At 38.9% G+C, this 23,550-nt stretch overlaps 1 protein-coding gene across 3 annotated transcripts in view; it reads right to left on the reverse strand.

Annotated features, from left to right (window-relative positions):
• Positions 1-23,550, reverse strand: part of tmtc2b (transmembrane O-mannosyltransferase targeting cadherins 2b) — a 119,501-nt gene that overhangs the window by 53,903 nt on the left and 42,048 nt on the right. For 2 of the 3 annotated variants that reach the window (XM_077193625.1, XM_077193626.1), the window contains exon 2: positions 14,362-14,935. The exons of the other annotated variant lie outside the window; for it this stretch is intronic. In XM_077193625.1, coding sequence (XP_077049740.1) covers positions 14,362-14,935 — 574 coding nt within the window. The remainder of the gene's footprint in view (positions 1-14,361; positions 14,936-23,550) is intronic. 3 annotated transcript variants of the gene reach the window in all.

Here is a 23,550-nt window from a genome sequence, read left to right on the forward strand (position 1 = left end):
ATGGAAAGGGATCGTTACCCAGAAAATTGGCAAAAATCTCTAAATCAATAATAAATCTGCACCAAAAAAATTAATAAATCATTAATTGATAAGGAGCAAATAAATGTGTCAATTAAAAAAAAAAGTAAGATGTTCCTATGAAGATGGGATTACATAAGGACTCCTGAATGAGCCAGAATGTAATTTTAATCATGTAAATGTAATTTTCTCTGTAACATTTACCTAGGATTGTGTGAGAGATCAAAACAGCCATGTTTGATTCGTACAGGATTAAAATCATTACGTACATCTGTGCAACACAAATATTCCTAAAATCCTCAGAGACAACTAATCCCAACTAGTCCCAGCCTGCACTAAAAGAGAGAAAAAAAGCAACATAACAGAGCAACTCCTGCTTCTGTGGGCACGTATCTGCCAAATAGATACAAAGAGAAACATCCAGAGAAAAAAAAAATGGAATGGAAAATACAGACGAGGGGAGAGACTATTATTAGAAGTAGAGTGTGGGAATATTTCCACCTTTCACAGTTTTTTTTGGAGTTTGGTGTTTTCCTGCTTTCTTGGCTTTTCTTTAAGCATCTTAACTTGGTGCAGTTTTTATTGAAACTATTAAAAAACTATTAAGAAAGCTGAGCACTTTCCATTGAGGGTTGGGTTAACTATTCCTTTGATACATGGCAACCAACTCTGACATTAGAGAAAAATTGAGCCGTTCCACTCTAAGCAATATTAGCATTCATGTCATGGGTAGAATCTTCATGGTTCTGCTGCAGCATTTAATAATTCCAATGTTGTACCACAAATAAATGAGAAATGGACCAAGAATACTCACAAAGAATGTCATGCCCCTTACCATAACTGAGTTTCAAAAAACTACTAATGCAACTCAACCAGGCATATGCCTTGGCGGGAATTATTGAGTAAATTTGTCATGTGTACATTCCCAGAAGAAAACTCAAGACTATAATCAATGTGCTTCAGGGAGTTCAGAAATAGTGTGCACTGATATAGAGAATAACTCCCTTTGGACATTGTGCTTTGTAACTTTGAAGGCCTTTTCCCATGCTCGAACAACAACATTACACAGTAAATAATAACTGTTCTCAGTAACATGACTTTGGCCAGCCAATCTGAATTTATTCACTAAATATGATATGTGTACAGCTGCGAAATGATGCTTCATCTACTGTATGTTAGATACATCCCTGCTTGTGAGTGTTAATAAAGTTCTAAATGCAAGTCATCAGGAGACGTCCACATTGTAAATGGACACAAAACTAACAAGACTGTAATAATGCTGTGAGAACTACAGGTCCTTCTCAAAAAATTAGCATATTGTGATAAAGTTCATTATTTTCCATAATGTAATGATAAAAATTAAACTTTCATATATTTTAGATTCATTGCACACCAACTGAAATATTTCAGGTCTTTAATTTTTTTAATACTCATGATTTTGGCATACAGCTCATGAAAACCCAAAATTCCTATCTCAAAAAATTAGCATATCATGAAAAGGGTCTCTAAACGAGCTATTAACCTAATCATCTGAATCAACTAATTAACTCTAAACACCTGCAAAAGATTCCTGAGGCTTTTAAAAACTCCCAGCCTGTTTCATTACTCAAAACCACAATCATGGGTAAGACTGCCGACCTGACTGCTGTCCAGAAGGCCATCATTGACACCCTCAAGCAAGAGGGTAAGACACAGAAAGAAATTTCTGAACAAATAGGCTGTTCCCAGAGTGCTGTATCAAGGCACCTCAGTGGGAAGTCTCTGGGAAGGAAAAAGTGTGGCAATAAACGCTGCACAACGAGAAGAGGTGACCGGACCCTGAGGAAGATTGTGGAGAAGGACCGATTCCAGACCTTGGGGGACCTGCGGAAGCAGTGGACTGAATCTGGAGTAGAAACATCCAGAGCCACCATGCACAGGCGTGTGCAGGAAATGGGCTACAGGTGCCGCATTCCCCAGGTCAAGCCACTTTTGAACCAGAAACAGCGGCAAAAGCGCCTGACCTGGACTGTTGCTCAGTGGTCCAAAGTACTTTTTTCGGATGAAAGCAAATTTTGCATGTCATTCGGAAATCAAGGTGCCAGAGTCTGGAGGAAGACTGGGGAGAAGGAAATGCCAAAATGCCTGAAATCCAGTGTCAAGTACCCACAGTCAGTGATGGTCTGGGGTGCCATGTCAGCTGCTGGTGTTGGTCCACTGTGTTTTATCAAGGGCAGGGTCAATGCAGCTAGCTATCAGGAGATTTTGGAGCACTTCATGCTTCCATTAAAAACACTTATTTTATTGGTCGGATGAAATATGCTAATATTTTGAGATAGGAATTTTGGGTTTTCATGAACTGTATGCCTAAATCATCAGTATTAAAACAATAAAAGACCTGAAATATTTCAGTTGGTGTGCAATGAATCTAAAATATATGAAAGTTTAATTTTATCACTACATTATGGAAAATAATGAACTTTATCACAATATGCTAGGTATGTAACGATTCACTCGCAACCGGTTGAAAATCGATAAAAATATGTGACGATTCAAGTCGGTTGAAATGTTAAACGAATCGCGATACACGTTTTAAGCAGGGGCGTTTACCGTAGCCTACTGTGAAGTTGTGAACCTCGCTCTACGGGCACAATAGCAGCAAGCACACACTGGCGCGAAGCTAGCGAGTGTTTTCACTTAATTCATGGAACTTGAGCTTGTGTGAGCCAAACTCAACTTCCACAGGAATGAACTGCTCGGTTTGCTCCGCTCGCGCCGCGCCAGTGTGTGCCATAAACTGGTGTGCACGCGCCGTCAAACACATGGCGACGGCAAGTGTAGATATTGACTCATTCAAATCGGAGCTGTGGCGGCATTTTGACTTTTCGTAGACTAATAATAATCACCACCGTGAGAAGCACATGTCACCTCCGTTTTGATGTAAAAGGCATTAATACGACAAGTGCGAGAGCCACGGAGGTGCATCAGTGTGTCCGTGGCAACCAGGTGTTGTATTTATTTTACTATTTCTTTCTCTAAATGTGTACATGGATATATATTTTTTTATATATATAATTTATTGATGGTTATGGCATATTTTTCTAAATGTGTGTTGTTGTTTTTTACTCTTGCTAGTGTAATGATACAAATTATAACAAAATTAAAACCCCTCTAAATGTGGTACCAATTTTACAGTCTTTTACTTAGTGTGCGAAGGTACCAGTGTCCACCCACTTGACCAGACAGACAGAAAGACTGAGTTGAAACAACCTTGAAGGGATTTTTTTTTAAATTTCAATGTAGTTTTTTTAGTTGACAAATTAAAATGAAAAAGAAATGTGCAGCATTTTGTCTGGGAAATAATAAAAGGGACACTTTTTCATTTATAATTTCTTAAATTAATCACTTGTTAAAAAATCGTGAGAAAATCGTATCGTGAAACCAGTATCGTGAATCGTATCGCATCGTGAGTTGAGTGAATCGTTACATACCTACAATATGCTAATTTTTTGAGAAGGACCTGTAGAAAAAAAATGAAAGAGTGGGTTGAAGAAGATTAGAAAAAAACAGCTGTAGAGCATCATGCAACTTTCTTGTGCACATTAGCATAAATAACAAAGTATACACGTGAAATGAGAAAGTGGAGTTACCCCGCAGACATCCCTGTGATCATTAATCACACTGCTCAAACTGCCTCTTTATGATGAGCATGAATTTATATTTCTCCTCTCCCTCTTGGTTTTATAGAAATGAATGCGTAGCATAGCACAGAGATCTCTGGAGAAAGAGTCCTACAGTATACCAACCACATGAGAAATCTCACTCCAAACCTTTAGAAATCATTCAGTGAAACATTACATTTTACATATCCATCAAACTCTCAAGTTACACCATCATCATTCTCTTAAATTAGAACATAGGTGGTCTCTTAAATTTAAACCCACTATGATTTTATGACAAAAAGGTAATTTAGAATTCACCGCAGTTGATTTCTATTAACTACTGATAAATCAATTATTAAGCCAATGCGTGTTTGTTTGGCCAATTAACAAAGTGGCAATTACAAAATCTACCGAATAACATTTGTGTTTTTAGCCAATAATGCAGAATAAGTTCTCATTTAATTCCAGTGGCATTTACAGTCAACACATTTTATTATGTCCAATTTATATAATCAACAATTTATATATCATCAATTTGTCTTAAAAGGTAAGGTGGAAAATGGTCATGTAAAAAAAAAAAATATAACAATATAAAAGTGCTACATGCAGCCCCTTTTAAGTCAGAAAAAAGCACCAAGCGAAAGTGCCATCTCTGAACATTTCCCTTGAATGTAGCCGAATGGATGCATGGTTCAATGATCGTGCCATTTATCTGAAGCAAGAAATGCAAAATGGCAGCACTGTCTCTGGAGTACGCAGTATCTCCAGGAGCACGAGGAAGACGCTGCATGTCAGAGCTGCCCTTTAAAACGACACCTCAAGAACCATCACTATTTACCCAGCAATGCAGTGCGGGTTTTCAGAGGTAGAATGCAAATCTAATTTTGACCTCCGGATGCTCTGCTCGCTGATCGAGTAATTACAAGAGTGGGCGAGTCGGCTGAGCATAATGCTAATTGATAATTAGAGAGTGAGAAATTACGAGCAGAAACAATAAAGTGAGCTAATCTGCAAGTAATTTATTTGCCGTCATTAGATTAATAAGATACCCCTCCGATAAGAGATAAAAAGCTTTGGCTCATCATTATATGAGAGAGAGAGAGAGAGAGAGAGAGAGAGAGAGAGAGAGAGAGAGAGACAGAGAGAGAGAGAGAGAGAGAGAGAGAGAGAGAGAGAGAGAGAGAGAGAGAGAGAGAGAGAGAGAGAGAGAGAGAGAGAGAGAGAGAGAGAGAGAGAGAGAGAGAGAGAGAGAGAGAGAGAGAGAGAGAGAGAGAGAGAGAGAGAGAGAGAGATTTTGCTTTTATTCAAGAGTTCGATGTTTATGTGTAAATAAGAGACAACGTGTCTTTAAAAACCCTCTTTTGTGCGGAACTACCTTCCACCGCGGATTCATATCTCAATAGATTTATAGGTGTTGTTTAAAGTAAAAAATAACATCTTTGTTTACAACATTTGTTTCAGCCCCTTTCCATATAGAAGTCTTTGTTTATGACTCTTTCATTGTCGCCATCTAAATGTCATAATGATGTAACTTTCACTGAAGGCGAAATCAGTCACTTGCAGACCCTTTATTTATGTAACACATATTTAAAAAGAACAATTATACCCATTCGAAAAATATGAGAAGTTTGTACAACCGGAAATAAACATAAGCAAGTCTCTCGACTAGCAGTGAAGCTGTGGGTTTAATTACTTCAAATACAGTGACGTTACAACCTCATTGCTGAGTAATAGCCTATAATAAAGCGATTGAGTAGAAAAGTTAATGTATTAATAAAAGTCATGGGGCAGAGTTGACAAGAAGTTTCTGTGCTCCCGTTTCTGTGCAGCACGATGACGTGTGTGTGCGCGCTTCAATGAAAGCAGAGAATTAATACAGAACGTGATTATCTGACTTGGAACTACATGTGCATTAAATGGTTTTATTGCACACCTATAGAATTGAGTCGCTCAGAATTGAGTATTCAGACAGGCCATGGTATTAATATAACTATATATATTAATCCAAATATTGGTTTTACAGACAATGAATACAAAAAACTAAAATTTGAGTCAGATATTCCAAAACAAGTTGTATTTAGTCCCCTGTCAGAACAAAGCCTTTCTTATTGTATATTGTGTGTTTATTGCAACAATGAATGAGTTCATTCAAAGGTGAAGCAAGCATGTCAGATACCCAGGTCAGCCAAAACCAATCAAATTCACCACATGATCATCTTTATCATACGAGATACCTCCAAATGATCAGTGGATCATCACCGCTGCTGTGTGGCAGTGTGGGAGAGTGAGTCTCGTGTTTCCAGGCTGCATTAACTCAAGTCTGAGGGCAGACAGCAGAGGAGAGACCCGCTCAGACACACTAACCACAGAGCACTATATATAGAGGTTGCATGACAGATCTTTGGATCTGAGCTCTCTTATGTATAACGCTGGGAAAAACAAAACACTGAAGCCTTGCAATGCTCCACACACCTCTCCGCAAAGCTGAGAACACATAACTTAAATCAGACAAGGCAAAGGCAGCGATACAGGATACATTTTCACAAGCACAAAATAAATACTTGTAAAATCTCAAAACCTTCTGCTTACACCATTATAGCTTTTAATGAGCAGTGGCTTGAGTACTTTTCACCAAAATGTAATAAACTGTTCTGCCTCTATTATCTTATATATAATTAAAAAAAATGCGTATAAACATTAGGGCTGTGTATTGCCAAGAATCTGGCAATATGTTATATAAAAAATATACATAACACAAATACTCTTGTTGTTGATATTAAAAAAAATATATTTTTATTGAACTTAAAATAGGAAGGAAGGAAGGAAGGATTTTTTTACCAAAAGGTATTACATTGCTCCACCTCTGAAACTACTTTTCAGATGATTTCACTCATATTTCAACCCTTCAAGCCCTATTTTTTCAAGTGAATAAAAAAAAACAAAAAAACAATTAACTAAAACATTTTTTATTGAAACAAAAAAAAGATATTTTATTCTACAAAACAGTCCAGACAGTGTGAAGAGGGCACAAGGTGGCACTGGAGAGCACAGCGTCCTCTCTAGTCTTAGCCTCCGCCCTTTTATGCAGATCTGTTTCCTGTGTGTCAGGAAAACCAGAATGGATTTGAGTCCTTCACACATTGTGTTCATCTCTGAATTACTATCTCTGAAACATCACGGATATTGCTGTGCTCTTTTGAGAGAAGAAAGAAAGGGTGAGGGCAAAGGGTGATATGCCCGAATGCACAGCAGGGTCACCGCTTGTGCTGACCTCAACGACACAGCAGATTCTTTTAAATCATGATATATGCATGCAGAGAGCTTAGCATTTACCTTAATTCAAATTCCCATTAATTGTGAAAAAAGACCGGAAAACAAGATAACAATAGAAAAAAGAATTTAGTTTGCAGCCATTTTGATTTTTGAAGCCGCTATACAGACTGATATAAATGTGCTCCTGGTGGGCAGGTGCTCTTGTACGGGGTGATGCCTACAAAGCATCACTTCATCATACACTGACAGAAGGCGTTAGAGTATTCACATGCCATCTGTGCAAGAGTGTGCATACGTGACCATGTGTACACACAAGGCCATGTAATAAATTCACACCTGTTCCTTAAAACACAGCAACACACACCCAGAGCTGAACTTAACACATGTTTCATTGACATACCAGGGCTTCTTCCGGAATGAACCACCCACACAGTAAAACCACCAGACTTATCAAATACCACATTGCTCTTATAGGAAAAAGATGGTAAAAACATACTGCATTAAAGCACAACTCTCATGGCCTTTACTTGGGATACCCGAGTCAAAATGTTCATTGATGTTATTAGTAGTTTTATTAGTAATTTCTTTACAATAAAAACACACACACTTTTTTTTAAAGAATATTATGATATAAATGCATTATGGATTTAAAATGATAAGATGCTAAACATAAACAGTAAAAATCATAAAGAGTCAAAACTAGTCAATTACAACCAAAAACTAAACTTTTTCATGTCATAAATTAGTAGCTCCTCATTGTCAATATTAGGATGTTATTTCTTGTGTGGCGGAAATGGAATTCATAATGTTTGTTTATATTACCCACTATTTCACATACTGCCATTGCACACTTTATTTCTATACATAACACTTATTTACTACTGTCTAGATTGCTATTGATGTCCTTAATTTAACTAAGGAAAAGTTGTTCCTCATATTTGTCCATTTACCTCTATTCATTCTCTATGATTTGATTTCTAACGACATATTTATCATATCAAAACTACAGTTCAAAAAATTGTAACACAAATATAAAAAGATAAACAACTGGTTAATAACTTTTCCCTCGTAGAGCACAAAGCCATTCAAAATTCTGTCACAAAACACATTTATCTTATTAGCTTACCAACAATGCCGTTTGTACTGTGGAAAAACAGTAAAATTGCCAAGTCCTCAGGAAAGACATTTTACAGCTTAATGCTGATGAATAAACATTGTGATCTCATTCTGAAAGGTGTGTATGCCAAACGTGCTGTGCTAATTGTATCTAACTTCAGTATCTGTTACTGAAAATGAGCCTATTAACTTGTTCCAGAAAATGAGCTAATAAAACGGCATTTTCCACATAAAGATAAACTGATTACACCATAAATTTACCTCCCAGTGCCAACAATGTTATACGTGAGAGCTAGATTTTTAAATCCTACATTCACAGTAATGCAGGTTTGACCTGCTCTAAAAATTCATTTCGTTTTAGACTGAGGGTTACAGATAAAGTTTGAAAATCTGCGTCAATCTGGGAGTATAAAATGTAAAACATCTCGGCAAGCACACTTTGATTGGCTGTGAGCGTGGAGGCTTTTTTAAAAGGGTGAGCAATGACCAAAAGCATCCTAGAGCTCTACCAGGACTCTTAATAAAAATCTCCCAAGAGCTTCGGTGGGAGACGCTGCCAAAGGCGCTTAAAACGCAGCTCCCTGTTAACTCAACATGTGCTTATGCACTTAACTCATTCCCTCTCCTTCTCATGTTCATACGCATGTGCAAACTTACGAAACATAGTACCTAGACTGCTGTTAAGGCATCACAGGTGCCCAATGGAGGCCGTTTCAAAACGTACAAATCCTGATATGAAATGGAAGTTGCGATAGTCTTTTATTCCCTATTGGGACGTATATGATACGGCAAGTGAAACTGCTTCTTGAACAAGAAAAAATGTAATAGGGCAGGACTTTTTGATTTAGTCCATTGGGAATTGATTGATTTGTTGAATCGTTGTGGTTTGCTATTGCCATGATCTCATGTGAGTGACAGGTTCTCTCGCCCTCATTCCAGTAAAACGTCATCAGAGAACAGAAGAGATGTTGCTGCAAGTGGCGGGGAAAGTTATTATGATTGAAAATTACGAGGGATTAAAACGGATAAATCATTTATAATAAATACTGCAATATTAACCCAACATACATTGTCAAACTCTTTTAGAATCAATTGATTGAGTAGAATATTACACATATTTGGGTTCTACACGGGTGTGCTGCAGATGCAGCAAGTGTACAAATCGGTCACTCGATGTTAGGATGCAGACACCTCATTGGATTTTAAAACAGAGCTTTAAATTACTTCTAACATGCCCGTAGTGTAGAAGTAAAATGCAACCCAAGACGTGGCTTGATTTCCTTAAATGCAAGCGTGATTTTTCTCAACAATGGAACCATAATAGAGCCACAAGAACTGTTTGCAGGGATAATGGAATCACGGCTCTAATGGAAAGAGAAAAAGCTCATTTTGCATTCACAGCTGATACGTCTGTCTGGCTATCATTACGGTGGAGAGACAGCAGAGGTGTGAGGAATGTACAGCCAGAACATTACACCCTGATCCAGGCAAAAGAGCGTTAGTATGTGAATGATTACAACGATATGGAAAAAGACTGTGACACTGAATTACGTGTTAAGGGGATAAAAAATGCTATTAGAAGTCTATCTTTTTCTAGCCATTTTTGAAATTTGCGGAAGAAAAATAGCCATGCCAGTGTTACAGAGTCCAACTCAGGTACAGTAATATATCTCTCAAAATTATTTCACAAGAGTCAGGTGAATTGCAAAGCTGGAAATGTGCATAACTTAGGGACAGAAATGTATAAAATATCAGTACGATATCGGTTATTAACATTTTCTCATTTATCAATATTTGTCACTTTTGGATAAACATGTATTTGCTGATGTTAAATAATTAATTTATTGCATTTTCTTCCTTAACCATTAACTTGTTGTCATTAACACTCTCTAACATCTAATCTTTAAAAACACTTAACCACAAAAATGTAATCTTTAGCAAATCTCAAAACGAATGTTGATCTTCCAATTTTGTACATTATAATGTTGTAATAATTTCCACAACATCACTATGTGCTTGTCGTTATGAGAATAACAATCTTTTCTGCATTGAAGTGACATTTTAAGATGAAGCACCACTAAATATTGACCACTACAGAAGATACCACATATTAAACGGACTGAACTTCTGTTCCTTTTAGCCTCATTTTTATTCGTATCAAATTAAATGTGGCATCCATTTTGACTTAACTCTACTAATGCATAATATGTAAATCAAAACACTGCGGTTTTACTCATATAACGTAAATACAAATTCAAGTTAGAGAAGATTGGAAATAAATTGAGTATCCTTAACAGTCCAGGGAGATTCTAAAAACACTTTAATGCAATTTAGAAGCCTCACAACATCCAGACCCTCTTAAACTTAAGATTATTGAATCAAAAGCACCATCCATCTCCATAAGTAATTGTCCTGAGTCCAGACCAGCTGCCCAGGGAGCATTTACTTATAGCGGACATCCTGATTAAGCATCAATATAAAGCTATGGGATGATGGCATAAACTGAATATATCAGATAAGCAGCCCAATTTACGATCACGCCGCTATTCTCATACACGCCTGCACATTTAATATGGACAGACGATGAATGGCCATTAATTTGTCCCTGTGCCTCACACATTAAACAAGCCCACAGACGTATTGCACCAAAAAGTGCATTGCAGAGAGAATTATAGATGTGCTTATTATGCCACATTGACAGATGTGCATCTAAACGCTGGGGTTTTTGAGTTTATTCCCCCCATTTAGTTTATTGTCTAATTACGTCGAATGAGTCTTCGGGCCCTTGGATGTAGGAAGCAGTTTGTCTCTTCACTAAAACCCATCCAGCTTTCATCTCTGGAATTATCGCCGCACTGCAGCCTGGCAGATGAGAGGTATTTGTCCTTGGGCTTGCGGATCGTGATGCTTATGTGTTTACCTAGTAATTCTGGCTTCCCCTTCGACTCTACTTTATGTTAAGCTGTCATAAGTCAGAGTGACACAGTCTCTCCTCAAAGAAGTAAATCTGGAATTATTTGCCTCTGACAACATGCTAAGACATTTTAACCAGATGACAGCAATGTGAAAACACAGCCGGGACATGTCATGCAGAAAGGATATTCGAAGCACACGGGTTTGCGGAAAAGCGAATGCTCCCTGGCACACTGCAGAGCAAAGCATTTCTACTGTATGGATTAATATAGTTAAAACGACAGCTGGGCCAGTAGAAGAGCTGATGATTGATGGGGAGATGGTCAATCAGAGTGAGAAGAGCTGTCAGATATGAGAGATCATGCTCTTTTTTCACCTTTAGGCCAGGCTTCCCAGGCTGAAGTGATGTGCCATTAGAGGACCTGTCTGCTGCAATCTATGAATAATCCAAAGGCAGACAGCATCACAGCTCCGCCTCTCTCTGAGATGTCAAGCCATTATGATGAAAAGCCATGCTGGTCCAAAATACACTGGGGTACTGTACGTTTGTATGATTTGTGCCCATACAGTGAGTGTCAGAAATAAACTTTAAGGTCTAAATTTGCCACCTTTCGGTCCCACTTTATATTAAAGGTGCTTTAAGCGATGTCATGCGTTTTTTAGGCCAAAACATTTTTTGTCAGATACAGCAAACATCTCCTCACTATCCACTAGCTCCATGTCCCCTGAACACACTGTAAAAAAAAAAAAAAATTGCGGTCTCTGCAGACACCCCAGGCTCCAAAAACGGCAACAAAAACAAACTGGGCTAACCCGCACCACGAAACATAAACTGTTCCAGCCAATAACCGACAAGAAGGATTTGGGGGTGGGGTTTGGGTGGTTAGTGCGTGGATGAGGAGGAGGGAGGGTCTAGCTAGCCTCCGTTTTGCTTGACAATACTTCAAACGTCAACAAGAAGTGACGTCACCAAACATCGCTTAGAGCACCTTTAAGTGGCTTTAACTGCTATGTACTAACATTGAAATTAATAATTTGATACAATGGACTTATTGTGTACAAACATGTTTTTACATTGTACTTATATTTTGAAAATACATGCATGTAATTACAGCTGTACAATTAATGTATGTAATTACATTTGTAATTACACTGTTGAACCTTCCCTTACACCTTAACCTACCCTTAAACCTAATCATACCACACACACCTGTCCCTAACCTTACCCGTATCCCATCTCAATAGCAGCTAAAATGTTTTACAATACAACATGAAAACAATAAGTACATTATACTTATCGGGGGGGGGTACTGTTTCTCTCGTGCCCCATATTGAAAGAAAAAAAAGAGAATTATTTAGTGTTAAGTTAAACAAGTTAACACTAGTCTGCGGCACGCTACGGCTGCGGCACAGCTACCGGAGCTCATCGCGCCCACACTATAGAGATGACTCTATTGACTAGTCAATGCTTGTGTTTACACCAACTGCGACGCGGCGTTTCAGAAGCATCCCACCATGCTCTCCGCACCGCTTCACTAAAGATAGGTGCTAAGTCTATTTTCAACGGACGCCGTGTCCAAGCCGCACTGTGAATACAAAATAAAAGTAAAAAAAAACACTGTCAATTTTAAACTAAATACCCTGTAAGGACTCCCAATTGTATTGCAATATATCCTTGGTAGAAACCATAGACCGTAAGGTAGTAACCCAAAAATCAAGAAAAATCACATCGGACAGGCAAATCACATGGTCTCACGCATCCAGTCGCGTTGCTTCTGAAATGCTCCTGGTGTGAGTTGGCACTGCGTGGAGGACGGAATAAAATCTTGTCGGAGCCGTAATGCACTGCAGACGTGTGCAGTGTAGAAAAGGGGTAAAGTCGAGAACAGTTCAGACGGTTCTCGTTTATAATTATCTTATTCATAAGGGTTTAGAAAAACCCTGAACGAACGGTCAGTCACATAATCATCATTCAGATCACCGCTAGGGGGGCTTGAGATCATCATAGGGGGAGCTAAGCCCCCCCAAGCCCCCCCTTGACGCCGGGCCTGACTTAAAGCCACTTAATATAAAGTGGGACCGATGCATTTATTTGAATTGAATAAATTAATTGAAATAAATTCTCAAACTAAACAACTGTTACCCATAGGCCATGGAAAGTTGATGGAAACAGTTTATTATAGAGATGCACAATATTACAATGCTGGCCAATTATGTTCATGTTATGGCTGATAACCGATAATTGGCAGATATTAAAGTTCTATACTATTTTGTCTAAACATGTATTCATGACAGAATTGTCCCCATGGTTTATTTCTGATGAATATGAATACATGAATTTACATTATTAACATTATTTTACACCCTGGCATGAGAATTCAATGGGTCTCTAATCCTAGTCACATTTGTGCTCACGTCAATACAGCTTGCACTGATTGGCTGGGGGTTACGAATGTCACAGTGTTCTGAGAGTTGATGGTAAATCCTTTTGACAAGCCAGGGTTGAGCTAAAGTCGACCTGATAGTCGGGTGCTTGGAAGAACAGAGATCTGCCCTAAGCAGCAGGGCACCGCTGTGTGCAATCCTTCTAATATCATTGATTTCCCTGTCCAGCTTTCTCCACCATAACTCTGTACGCACACACACTGACTTCTAATGTTTATGAGCGATTGCTGCGCTAATTACCATTCTCATGTAAACACAATACATCCATATCATTAGACGTCATTAAAGGAGCATTTGTTGCGATTTTACTCTGACCGTTAATAAAACAATTTCAAAATGTTAGCCAGGCTTTTCCGGCCTCATTTGAAAAATTTTCCAATTATAAAGGGTTCATTAAAAACAGGAGTTTACAGGGGACTGACTTCACCCGTGTCGGGTTCAGATGAACGGTAGTTTGAGAAAGCAGAGCGGGTCATTGAAATTTAAGGAGCCAGTGTTCAGTAAACACAAAATCAGGGCAGTAAAAATAGATGCAATAAGGTTACCGAAATTTGATGTGGTGCAGAAACGTTTTCGTGTAATTACAGATCGTCGTGTCCTGCCAAGTGAAAACACAAACATCTCTGGCCAGATGCATGTATGTTAATACAGCAAACAAACACCAATTTTCTTTTGATTGCCCTTGGCTAGCATTTTTTCTAGTCCATTACGAAGAATGAAAAAAATTTTTTTACGGTTTGTTACGGTTCACTCAGTTGAACATACATGCCAAAATGTTTTCCAAATTTTATCCTGATGTAAAGCAAACACTACACATGAACGTTTATACAAATTATCCACCAGCACACACATGCACTATCCACAGTTTGCCAAGCCACTTCAAGAGTTTAGGAAATCAAATACATGCATTAAAAAAAACCCGGCATTTTCCAAATGGCAGATAAAGGCTGTTTACCTTCTGGAAGAGAGCGGGAACCTGCTGCAGCTTAAACCTGTGGAAGACAAACACATCGTACATGGCAGCCACAGCCAGCACCGTTACGCCTTGTTCCTTCCACAGCATGCTGAAGGACGCACATGCCAAGGTGGCCAAAAACCACGTCCAGCTTCGCCTATGGGCACTCGTCTTCATGGCACAATGGCATATGTAGCAGCGTAGGGCCAGAAGGAAGAAGAGGGCGGCTCCCACGTCGGCCCGGCCCACAATGCCCGCCACGGCCTCTGTGTGAATGGGGTGAGCGGCAAAGAGAAGCCCAGCCAGCAGGCTCCAGCAACCCGACCCAAGCAGCAGGCTTGAGAGGCTAGAGAACAGGGCAGTCGTGGCACAGTGTAAAACTACATTGACCAGGTGGTAACCCCAGGGATCCAAGGCACCCAGGGCATAGTTGAGTCGAAAGGAGAGCGTGCAGAGTGGGCGATAGGACTTATGGCTACCGCTGTGGGTGAGAAGTGTCCCCCAGAAGTCATCGTAGAAGATGTTGATCCAAGGCGTTTCGGGGAGAAGGTCCTGGTTGGTCTTGATAGCACGGCTGTGTGGAGAAAAGAAAGAGTTGGTGATCCAAATAGAGTCAAATGACATTGACAGTTTTATAAATTTGAATAATTGTGTTAATTAATTCACTACAGTGCACGTAAGGACATTGCTTTGAAGAGTAAGGGTTGAGTTTGTCCTCATCCCACATCACTTGTTCTGTTATTGTATAAGCTGCACTATGAGTGTTGAGATTGACATTTGTCACTTGCTAAAACCTTGAGTCTTACTAACACAGCAGTCTTCATAAAAGAACACAAGAGGGGATGACTAAAACACACACATCACAGGCATAAGACTATGTGTGAAAGTACAACTGCATGTAAGCTGACAAAGTCATTTGTCATATAGCAAACTTCTTCTGTGTTTTTTTGTATAGATTTATTGCCAATTTGTACAATAAACAATGAAACTCTAAATTTGAAGTCAAAAATACTTTTTAAAAGAGTAAAATTAATTAAAAAAGTAAAAAAGAAAATATTAAAAAAAAAAAAAAAAAAAATTTTTTACAAATGATTTATGCAGTTTTAATTGTAATATCATGTAACTGTTCATAAGGATCATAAAGATTTAATTGAAACTGCAAATCAATATGTAAGAATACCTTAAATTGATTCTGACATTCCCCAAGTTTAGAAACGGAGTAAAATAAAAAATATAAATAAATAAGTGATAAACAGAAAAACAGGGACTTCCATTTAGCCACAGGCAAGCACAAAGTGGTACCAAATGTCTGTCCATCAAACCAATGCGACTTTGCCAAAAATAAACTCAAAGACAAAGAGAAAGATAAAATCTAAGGGGAATTAAAAATGCAGAAATGCAAGAAAAGAGCAAGTTGAAGGAGTAATCAGCGGTTTTCTCCCTGCCTGGGAGAAGGCTTTGGGACTCTAAATATGTCGGTAGAAGGCCTCATAAAAGCATAGAGTTGTGCAGAGAATGGGGGAGGCAGGGCGGGATATGCTCTAGTGGCCATAGACACATACTGTGCCCACGTTGTCTGCCTGTGTTGCGCCGCCCAACAAGACTGAGAGAGCCCTCCAGGCAAACAAACAACAAAAACATGTATAAACAAAGCAACTAAGCAGTTACGTTATTCCATATGTAGTCATCCGTGCCAAAATCCATGTCATTCAAACCCTAGGCAGTGGAATCTTGCTGTGAAACAAACACCCTCTACCCCCTGTGATCGTGAATACACGGCTGCACACATGAAGATGGTGTTAAACCGTCGAGTGTAATTAGTTTCCTTAGAGAGCCCAAGCAATGACATAAGCTGTAATTAAAACATGCAACGGGAAATACGTGACAAGTGCGATAACGCACCATCTAAGCGACAGAATAATCAGTCTTCACAGCATTGGTGCCAAGAATGTGTAATTAACACCGAATGGAGACAAAAGGTTTAATGGAAACATGTTTACAAGAGAAAGATATGATGCAAAAATAACAATGGATCCCTCGCTGTAGAGCCAAAGTCTTTTATCATTTGCTACTAGCTAGCACACACTTGCACATTCGCCAGCAGCGAACACCCGTCGTCTACTCCCCCATGAGAACAGATGGAACTATGAAAAGTGAGGAGATGTTACAAAAGACTAAACTGCCAAAAAGAACTAGTTCAGGGCATGCTTCAGCTTCTTTGTAGTCTTTGGGGAAAATTTTGACAAGACGCGTTGAAATTGCGGCCATTAATTTCTAAAAGTCCACAAGAAAAACAGATGCACCGAGAACTGCATTTCTCCGTGAGATAAAGCTCTCCATCATCGGACATTTCAAATCTCTGCCTTGACTTTGATACATTCACTGTCTTGGCAGACTTTCCTGATTTTTTTCTCCCTAAGGTATACCTTCTTTATCTTATTCCAAACAATTCATCAAATTAGATCTTTATTCTTCCAAACAAAGGGATAACACGAGAGCCATTATGGTTCAATTACACCTTTGAATCAATTGAAAGGAGTTGCCAATTTACATGATACTTTGGAGAGCAAGAGAAAACAAACTCCATGGCCTGAAGACTCGACACCCAGCAGCTCAGACTAGACAACAGACTGTCCCAGGGCCAGCAGGCAGGGGCTTCAGAGATCGGCTTTCGCATAAAGTGTGAATCAGAAAGGAACACTTGGAGCTCTAGTGCTGGATTGTAACTGAAGATCAGGAACAACGGAGGCTCTCGGATTGTATGACGAGTACATTAATTCTTGAGCCACTGCCTGATTTGGCTTGACAGCACTCCGAGGAAGTCTGACTCCATAGAATGATTCTAATAGGTGTTACTGAGACAAATAACGTGAAAGCTAATCTCTGGCATGAGTTGATACTTCTTGCCTGTAGAGGATGTAGACAGGGATAGGAGTCCAGTGGCAGCTTTTTTATTTGCAGGAGCACATTCTTACTCTCAACAACTCTCAGGGGACTGGTGGTATCACGCGATCCCGAATCTGGCCACTTTATTTCATCTGGAGTCCAATCAGCATGCTGGGGATACTGTGACCACATCTGTCAAAGCATGTTTGCTTATCACTCTATCCTTACCGTGACTGGTACGTTGTTACATTTTGGATGACCGCAGCTCTAATGAGAAGTGAAATCCAAAATAAGTCCTGTGTAATGTAGATCCCAGTTCCCTCAGACTGGGAGCAAGATTTAGCTCTGCGACCATGAGAAGAGCTTAAATGCTGCAGTGTCAGGCTGCGACCTCAGTGTTTTCGAACAAGTAAAGCTTTGCTAGATCCAATACAAAGGCTTATAATTTGAGCCAAAAAAAAAAAAACATACAAAGTCTATAGTCTCTGTAATCAAAAAGCGACCAACTACAGTGCAACAATATTTCATGGATTGTCTTTCTTTATGAATCAGATGAATACACGTCTTGACGCATGATTAGCTTAATGCAGAGAGTAAATTCACTCTGCCAAAGTGCACGTCAGCAAGTGTTCCAATAACGCAAGTCCATCTGGGGTCTATACTTTTTAACTTAAAGCTATCTAAATAACTTATCTTAACATCAAAAAATGGTTTCAGACATTCTTCTGAAAGTTTGAGTCAATGCACAATTGTTTTCTATTTGTGCCAGCAAGCGAAAAGCGGGGGAGAAAGACACAGGCAGTAGGGAGATGTGTTTTTCAGTCTGCCAAGTATGTGTCATCACCCGGCTTCAGTGTCTGAAAGGGCCACAGTCATATTTTGAGAATGCCTACAGAGAGGCTGTCCGGTCTGTCCACTCTGCTCTCATGCCTGGGCTTTTGTCTATGGTTTCTTCCCATGAGAATGCCTGCAGGTCAATAACAGAATACCTTCCCCTTATGTGGTACTTATGCAAGAAGAGCTCTCAGGGACAACAGCCTTGCTCCTTTGTGTAGTTTCATGAAGAAAAGCTGTATGGGTTATATAGAGAGAGGAAAATCAATTAATTTGTCTAAATAAAGGACTGAACTGTTGAGGAAACACCTTCCATGCAGAGTAACTCACAAAGTACAAACATCTTTCATTCTTTCAGTTATTCTTTCAGTCATACTTTTGTTCTATCATTCATTCTTTCTTTTGGCCAATCTTTCATTGTTTCCTTTGGTCACACTTTCATTTGTTCTATCATTCTTTCATTCTTTTTCATTTCAGTCACTCTTTTATTCTTTATCATTCATTTTCATTCTCTCAATCATTTATTCATTGGACATGGTACAATGATAATACCATTTTTGGACATGTACTGTCCTAATATCAGTTGGTTCAAAGTTTGCTTAGATTTTTTTAACCTTGAAGTACCATGTAAATCGTATAATACATAAAGAGGGTAATCATTATACAGAAAATGGTATTCTGGCAGGCAGGGCGAAGCTGAGAGCTGTGAGAACGGAGCGAGGACGGTGGCGCAAGTGTTAATGAGCAACACCTGCGTGCCACACCGGCCTCGAGTCCCACAGAGGAGCTCTGGAAGGATAAAAGGAGGAGTGACAACAGTGGAAGACAGAGGACCAGGCCTGGAGTATATGTTGTTGTTTTGTTTTAGTTTATGCGGCAGTCATCCGTGAGGGGCATCCTCTTTACTTTCATTTTTATGTTTGTTTATTGTATCATTAAAAGTTACGTTTAACATTCAACGGTTTCCACCTTCTCCTTCCCGTATCAACAAACTTTGTTACAGGTATTATCAAAACACCATGTTTTTTCTTTCTGAATCCACCACTGCACAATGGTAATGTAACAGGACTTAAAAAAAAAAAAGATTCACAAGAAGAATGTTTTTCAGTGAAATCACTAATCCTTCAATATCAACCAACACCTAAATGAACAGCACTACATGCATTATTATTAGTCATATTAGTAAAATAAATCCAAGATAGAGGTTGGGGTTCATGCTCAATAAATGTATGTAAGTTCAACCTGAAATAAATGTCTGTGTTTTACGAAGAAGTCATCGCTAGCTACCACATTTGCTATTGCAGTGAATACTTTCTATAGTTCCTCTGATGAAGAGCTTTAGATCATGCTTCCAGTCTTGACAAAAGGTCTTAACACCATCACAGCTTCCTCAAAACTGGAGAAATAAAAAACTCTATTTGCATAAATCATTTATAAATGGCAGATTATGGAGGTGAAGACACATTTCTCCAGGCTAATCTTATAAATGCTGGCATTACATATCAATTCATACGCCTAGACAGAACAATAAGCTATTGACATTTCAAAGTAACAAAATGCATTCCGTCACCAACTTATACACAAAAAAATGTCAAGGAATGAGTGAGGTACAAAGTGCTCTCTTGAGATATTAACTAATAGAATTGACACTCTGAACTGTTCGTTGCTAAACAACACAAAATCAATACCACGGTAAACTCAATGTATTTCAATATGTCAGTCTGGCAAGTTAGTCAAAATGTCAGCTGGTGTATTATTGAATTAAAGTCAGACAGATTGGGACTAAAGGCTTTCATTTAAAGGGCTTCAACAAATAGTGAAGCAGACACACACTGAAAGGGTCGGGGGCTCTTCAGTCGGAACAAACCATCTTGGGTCACCATGAAATCAACATGGTCATGGCTGGACATTGTTGATCTAAATGCCACAATAGCCACATAATCTAGATTACAACCATGTCACAGTAAAAAGAGAATGGGGTTTTTGTCCCTAGTTTTTGTTTGAAAAAATAGTATATATTATACATTCAAGCATGGTGCAATTTATGACACTTTCAAAGGTACCTTCCACAAACTCTCATCCTTGAACCATTTTCACAAAATAATATGCACACATCAGCAGCCAATTTAACTTTTTCATGGCCTCGAATGAATCAGTTGTCCACTAATGGCAAATCAATGAAAGCGCCATTTCCATTTAGGCTTTATTGACCAAAAAGAAGGAAAAAAAACGCACACTCAGCACATGGTTCTGTGAACTCACACTAAATTAGCATAGTGAAAATGCGACCACCACATTTCAGTATATCATGCCATCCCTCTTGGGAAAAACAGCTTTGACAGGACTCACTATTTACAATAGTTGTGGCATGAGGAGAATATTATGCTGCAATTGAACCCTACTAGCTAGATAACACATCAACAATGACTAATAAGATACACATTTCCTAAAATAAAATATCAGTGCATGCAAGACAAAATTGAATGTATGCTTTAGTTGAAAAACGGATGCGTAATTGTAAAATAACCTAAAGAAAAACCTATTTAAATGAATTACAGAAAACAGAGGAGGAGGAGAAGAGAAAGTCACTCCTTCATCCACTTCCTGTGTGCAGAATATCTGCTGTAAATAGCAGACAACTATATACAAAGCATGAGCAGCTTTGGCCAAAAGCGATCAAACAAAATAAGTTACACCCTACATATATGCTCTGTAACACTTTCATGGATAGTAACAGACTTTCCAGAAGGACTTTCAGTTTAACATCTGTATGAAATGCTCTTTTAAACCCAAAAGAAATGTCTGGCCTCTAGGAAAAATAGGAGTATTTTAGGGGTTAGTGATTATCACAAGAAGGCATGGAAGCCAATGAAAGAACATGCCTGTATTTTAGAGTCTCTTAAATTTAGGGCATATGATAGGACAAACTGCTTCCTCACAGCAAAAATATACCAGCATGCCCTGTTACTGTCTTGCCTTCCCTCACTGTCTTAAACACAATTTGTAAAAAAGGCAAATTTTGGCAAAATGACAGGTATCTGAAAATATTCAATTAAAGGTGCACTATGTAACTTTTTTTTGTTTTGTTAACATTTAACAAAATGTACATAAGTAAATAAACAAATCCTTCATCCAAAACTTTGTCTTTGTCTTGATTGACTATGATAAGCATGTTTATAAGTGTTTATATTTTAGACCGAGCTGGATGCTATTCTCTTGAAATTGTGTACTTGTGTCACTTGTCCGTGAGTGTCTCGTCATATCTGTAAATAGAGAGAAGTTGCTCCGCTTACTTTGACGCATGTGGGAGTGGCATAGGTTAGTTGTCACCTTGAGCGAGAAAGGTTGACATGGAGCACACTAATGCCCCGTTTCCACCGAGCGGTGCGGTACACAATTTCCATTGTCAGAAGTTGTGAATGGTACCCTAATTCTGAACTGTACCACTTTTTTGGGACCCTTCCGTTGGGGTACCTAGCACAATAGTTCGGTACTAAAGGGTGGAGCAACACTAACAATAGAACTTTGATTGCTTGACAGAGAATCGTCACTACACAACTACTGCACGTGCTACAGGACAAAATGACAACCCAAGAGGCGGCATTTTATTTTAATACAGTTGAAACACAATACAGTTTCTTCTTGTGACAAACAGCCACATGCCGAGAAGCAAGAACAAGATCTGTTGTATTTCCTCCATTGTTGTTTACTGAGCCACTTTCTTCTTCGCGAAAGAATGATAGCTACTTGCCGGCATACACCACGCCTAACAAGTAAGGGTACTATTGGCGGTGGAAAGGCAAGCCGAATCAGGGTTTACCGTCCCGAATTGTACTGTACTGCTCGGTGGAAACAAGGCATATATCTTGAACCTCTGGGGGAACCACTTCACAAAGAGAACGTGAGAGAGCACGTAATAAAACGAGAATCAACATTGGCTTGGCTTTTCAGATGACTGCATGCTACGTGGCGTCTTTTTATCATTTTTTTCCACATGCAGGTCAGTTCAGGACCATGATCTGTTCGCACTGGAATCTGATATTGGCCACACTTAAAACAACAATAGCTATACAAAAAAAAGCTTGGATCAATAAATCGGAATTGAGCACTAAGCTTCGCAGTGTAAACGTAGCCATAGTGTACCTTTTAAGGAAATAGGAAAAAGCTCAGTTGCTCAAATTGTGACTCGTGCCCAACATGGAAAACCACTAAATGGATTCTTATGGTTTGCACTAGTATTAACAAGAATCAAAACAGACAAAAATGCTGATTTTCTGCCAGAGTTTAAGCAATATCATGGAATATCTTGCACAAACCATTGTTCAAAGAAGTGTGCGAGCTTTGTACTGTTTCAGGTAAAATCTTTGGAGCTTAGTTCATTTCCTGGGGATCATAAAGTGTCATGTGCGCCCTCCCGGTCAGCACTTCAGACTGCAAACTAAGCCACCTGTTTGGCATCAGTGTTGACACAAGATACATCTTGCATAAAGGTTACAGATGTGTTGAACAGCGATTTTCTGAATAGTCATCAGATAGATTGTTAAAACAAATGTACTGTTGAACTACATGAGAGACTCGCACACATGCTGCCGACCTGCAGTTGAAAGCTCTTAACTTCAGGTTTTTTTGCAAACGGCACCTGTCTTTAAACCACAGAATATACAAACAAAAATTCCCACTCTGCACTTTAATATTGGATCACCCACAACCAGTGTTATCAAAACGTCTTTGAAAACGTTTGCCTAATTCCCCAAAGCTACACATCATTCCAGCTAAACTCCGATCAAGCCATTCCTTTGAAAATGTAGGTAGCTAATAACTAACAAAACAGCAGCTAAACTACACTTAAGCCACTAAATAGGTGTTAAAAAAAATCACATTTATAGGGCAATCAATCATTTACACTAACTTAAATTAGAATTTGATAGTATAACTTTGTCACAGTTAACATTCCAGTTTAAAGAACACTAAATAAAATACATTTATGCAATTAATAGGTTAAAAAAAAGTGCAGCATCAATAGAATACTATACGGTTTTTAAAACAGATGAGCCACTCTTCACTGCTACTACATATTTTAGTTACTCCCCAACAATGATAACAAACAGTTTTTCAAATTCCCCACGATAAGCTTTGTCAAATGCTACTTAGCTGCAACAATGGATACAAAATATCATCCATCCAATCTCAATTAGCCTAATCTCCCAAACGTGTCATGCTCAGTGAATCCTCTGGTAAATGAAAGTGCCTTTGTTTTATCCAGAGTTTGACCCAGGTCTGAATACTCAGCCCACTCTCTGGCCACAGTACACAGGCCTCTCAACAGGAGGCTGTTTGTCACGGCTCGAGTCCCTCTGGCCGGAGTGCAATAAATTAGCTGGACTTTGTTACTGCATGTTTGTGGAGCTTCTTTGTCTTCCCATGGAGCGAAAGAGTGGGCGGCCTGCTCGCTGTGTTTGAGTGCAAAGC

Source organism: Siphateles boraxobius, unplaced genomic scaffold (genome assembly GCF_051911475.1).
Source record: "Siphateles boraxobius isolate OS27281-9 unplaced genomic scaffold, OSU_SipBor_1 31, whole genome shotgun sequence".
NCBI lineage: Eukaryota > Metazoa > Chordata > Actinopteri > Cypriniformes > Leuciscidae > Siphateles > Siphateles boraxobius.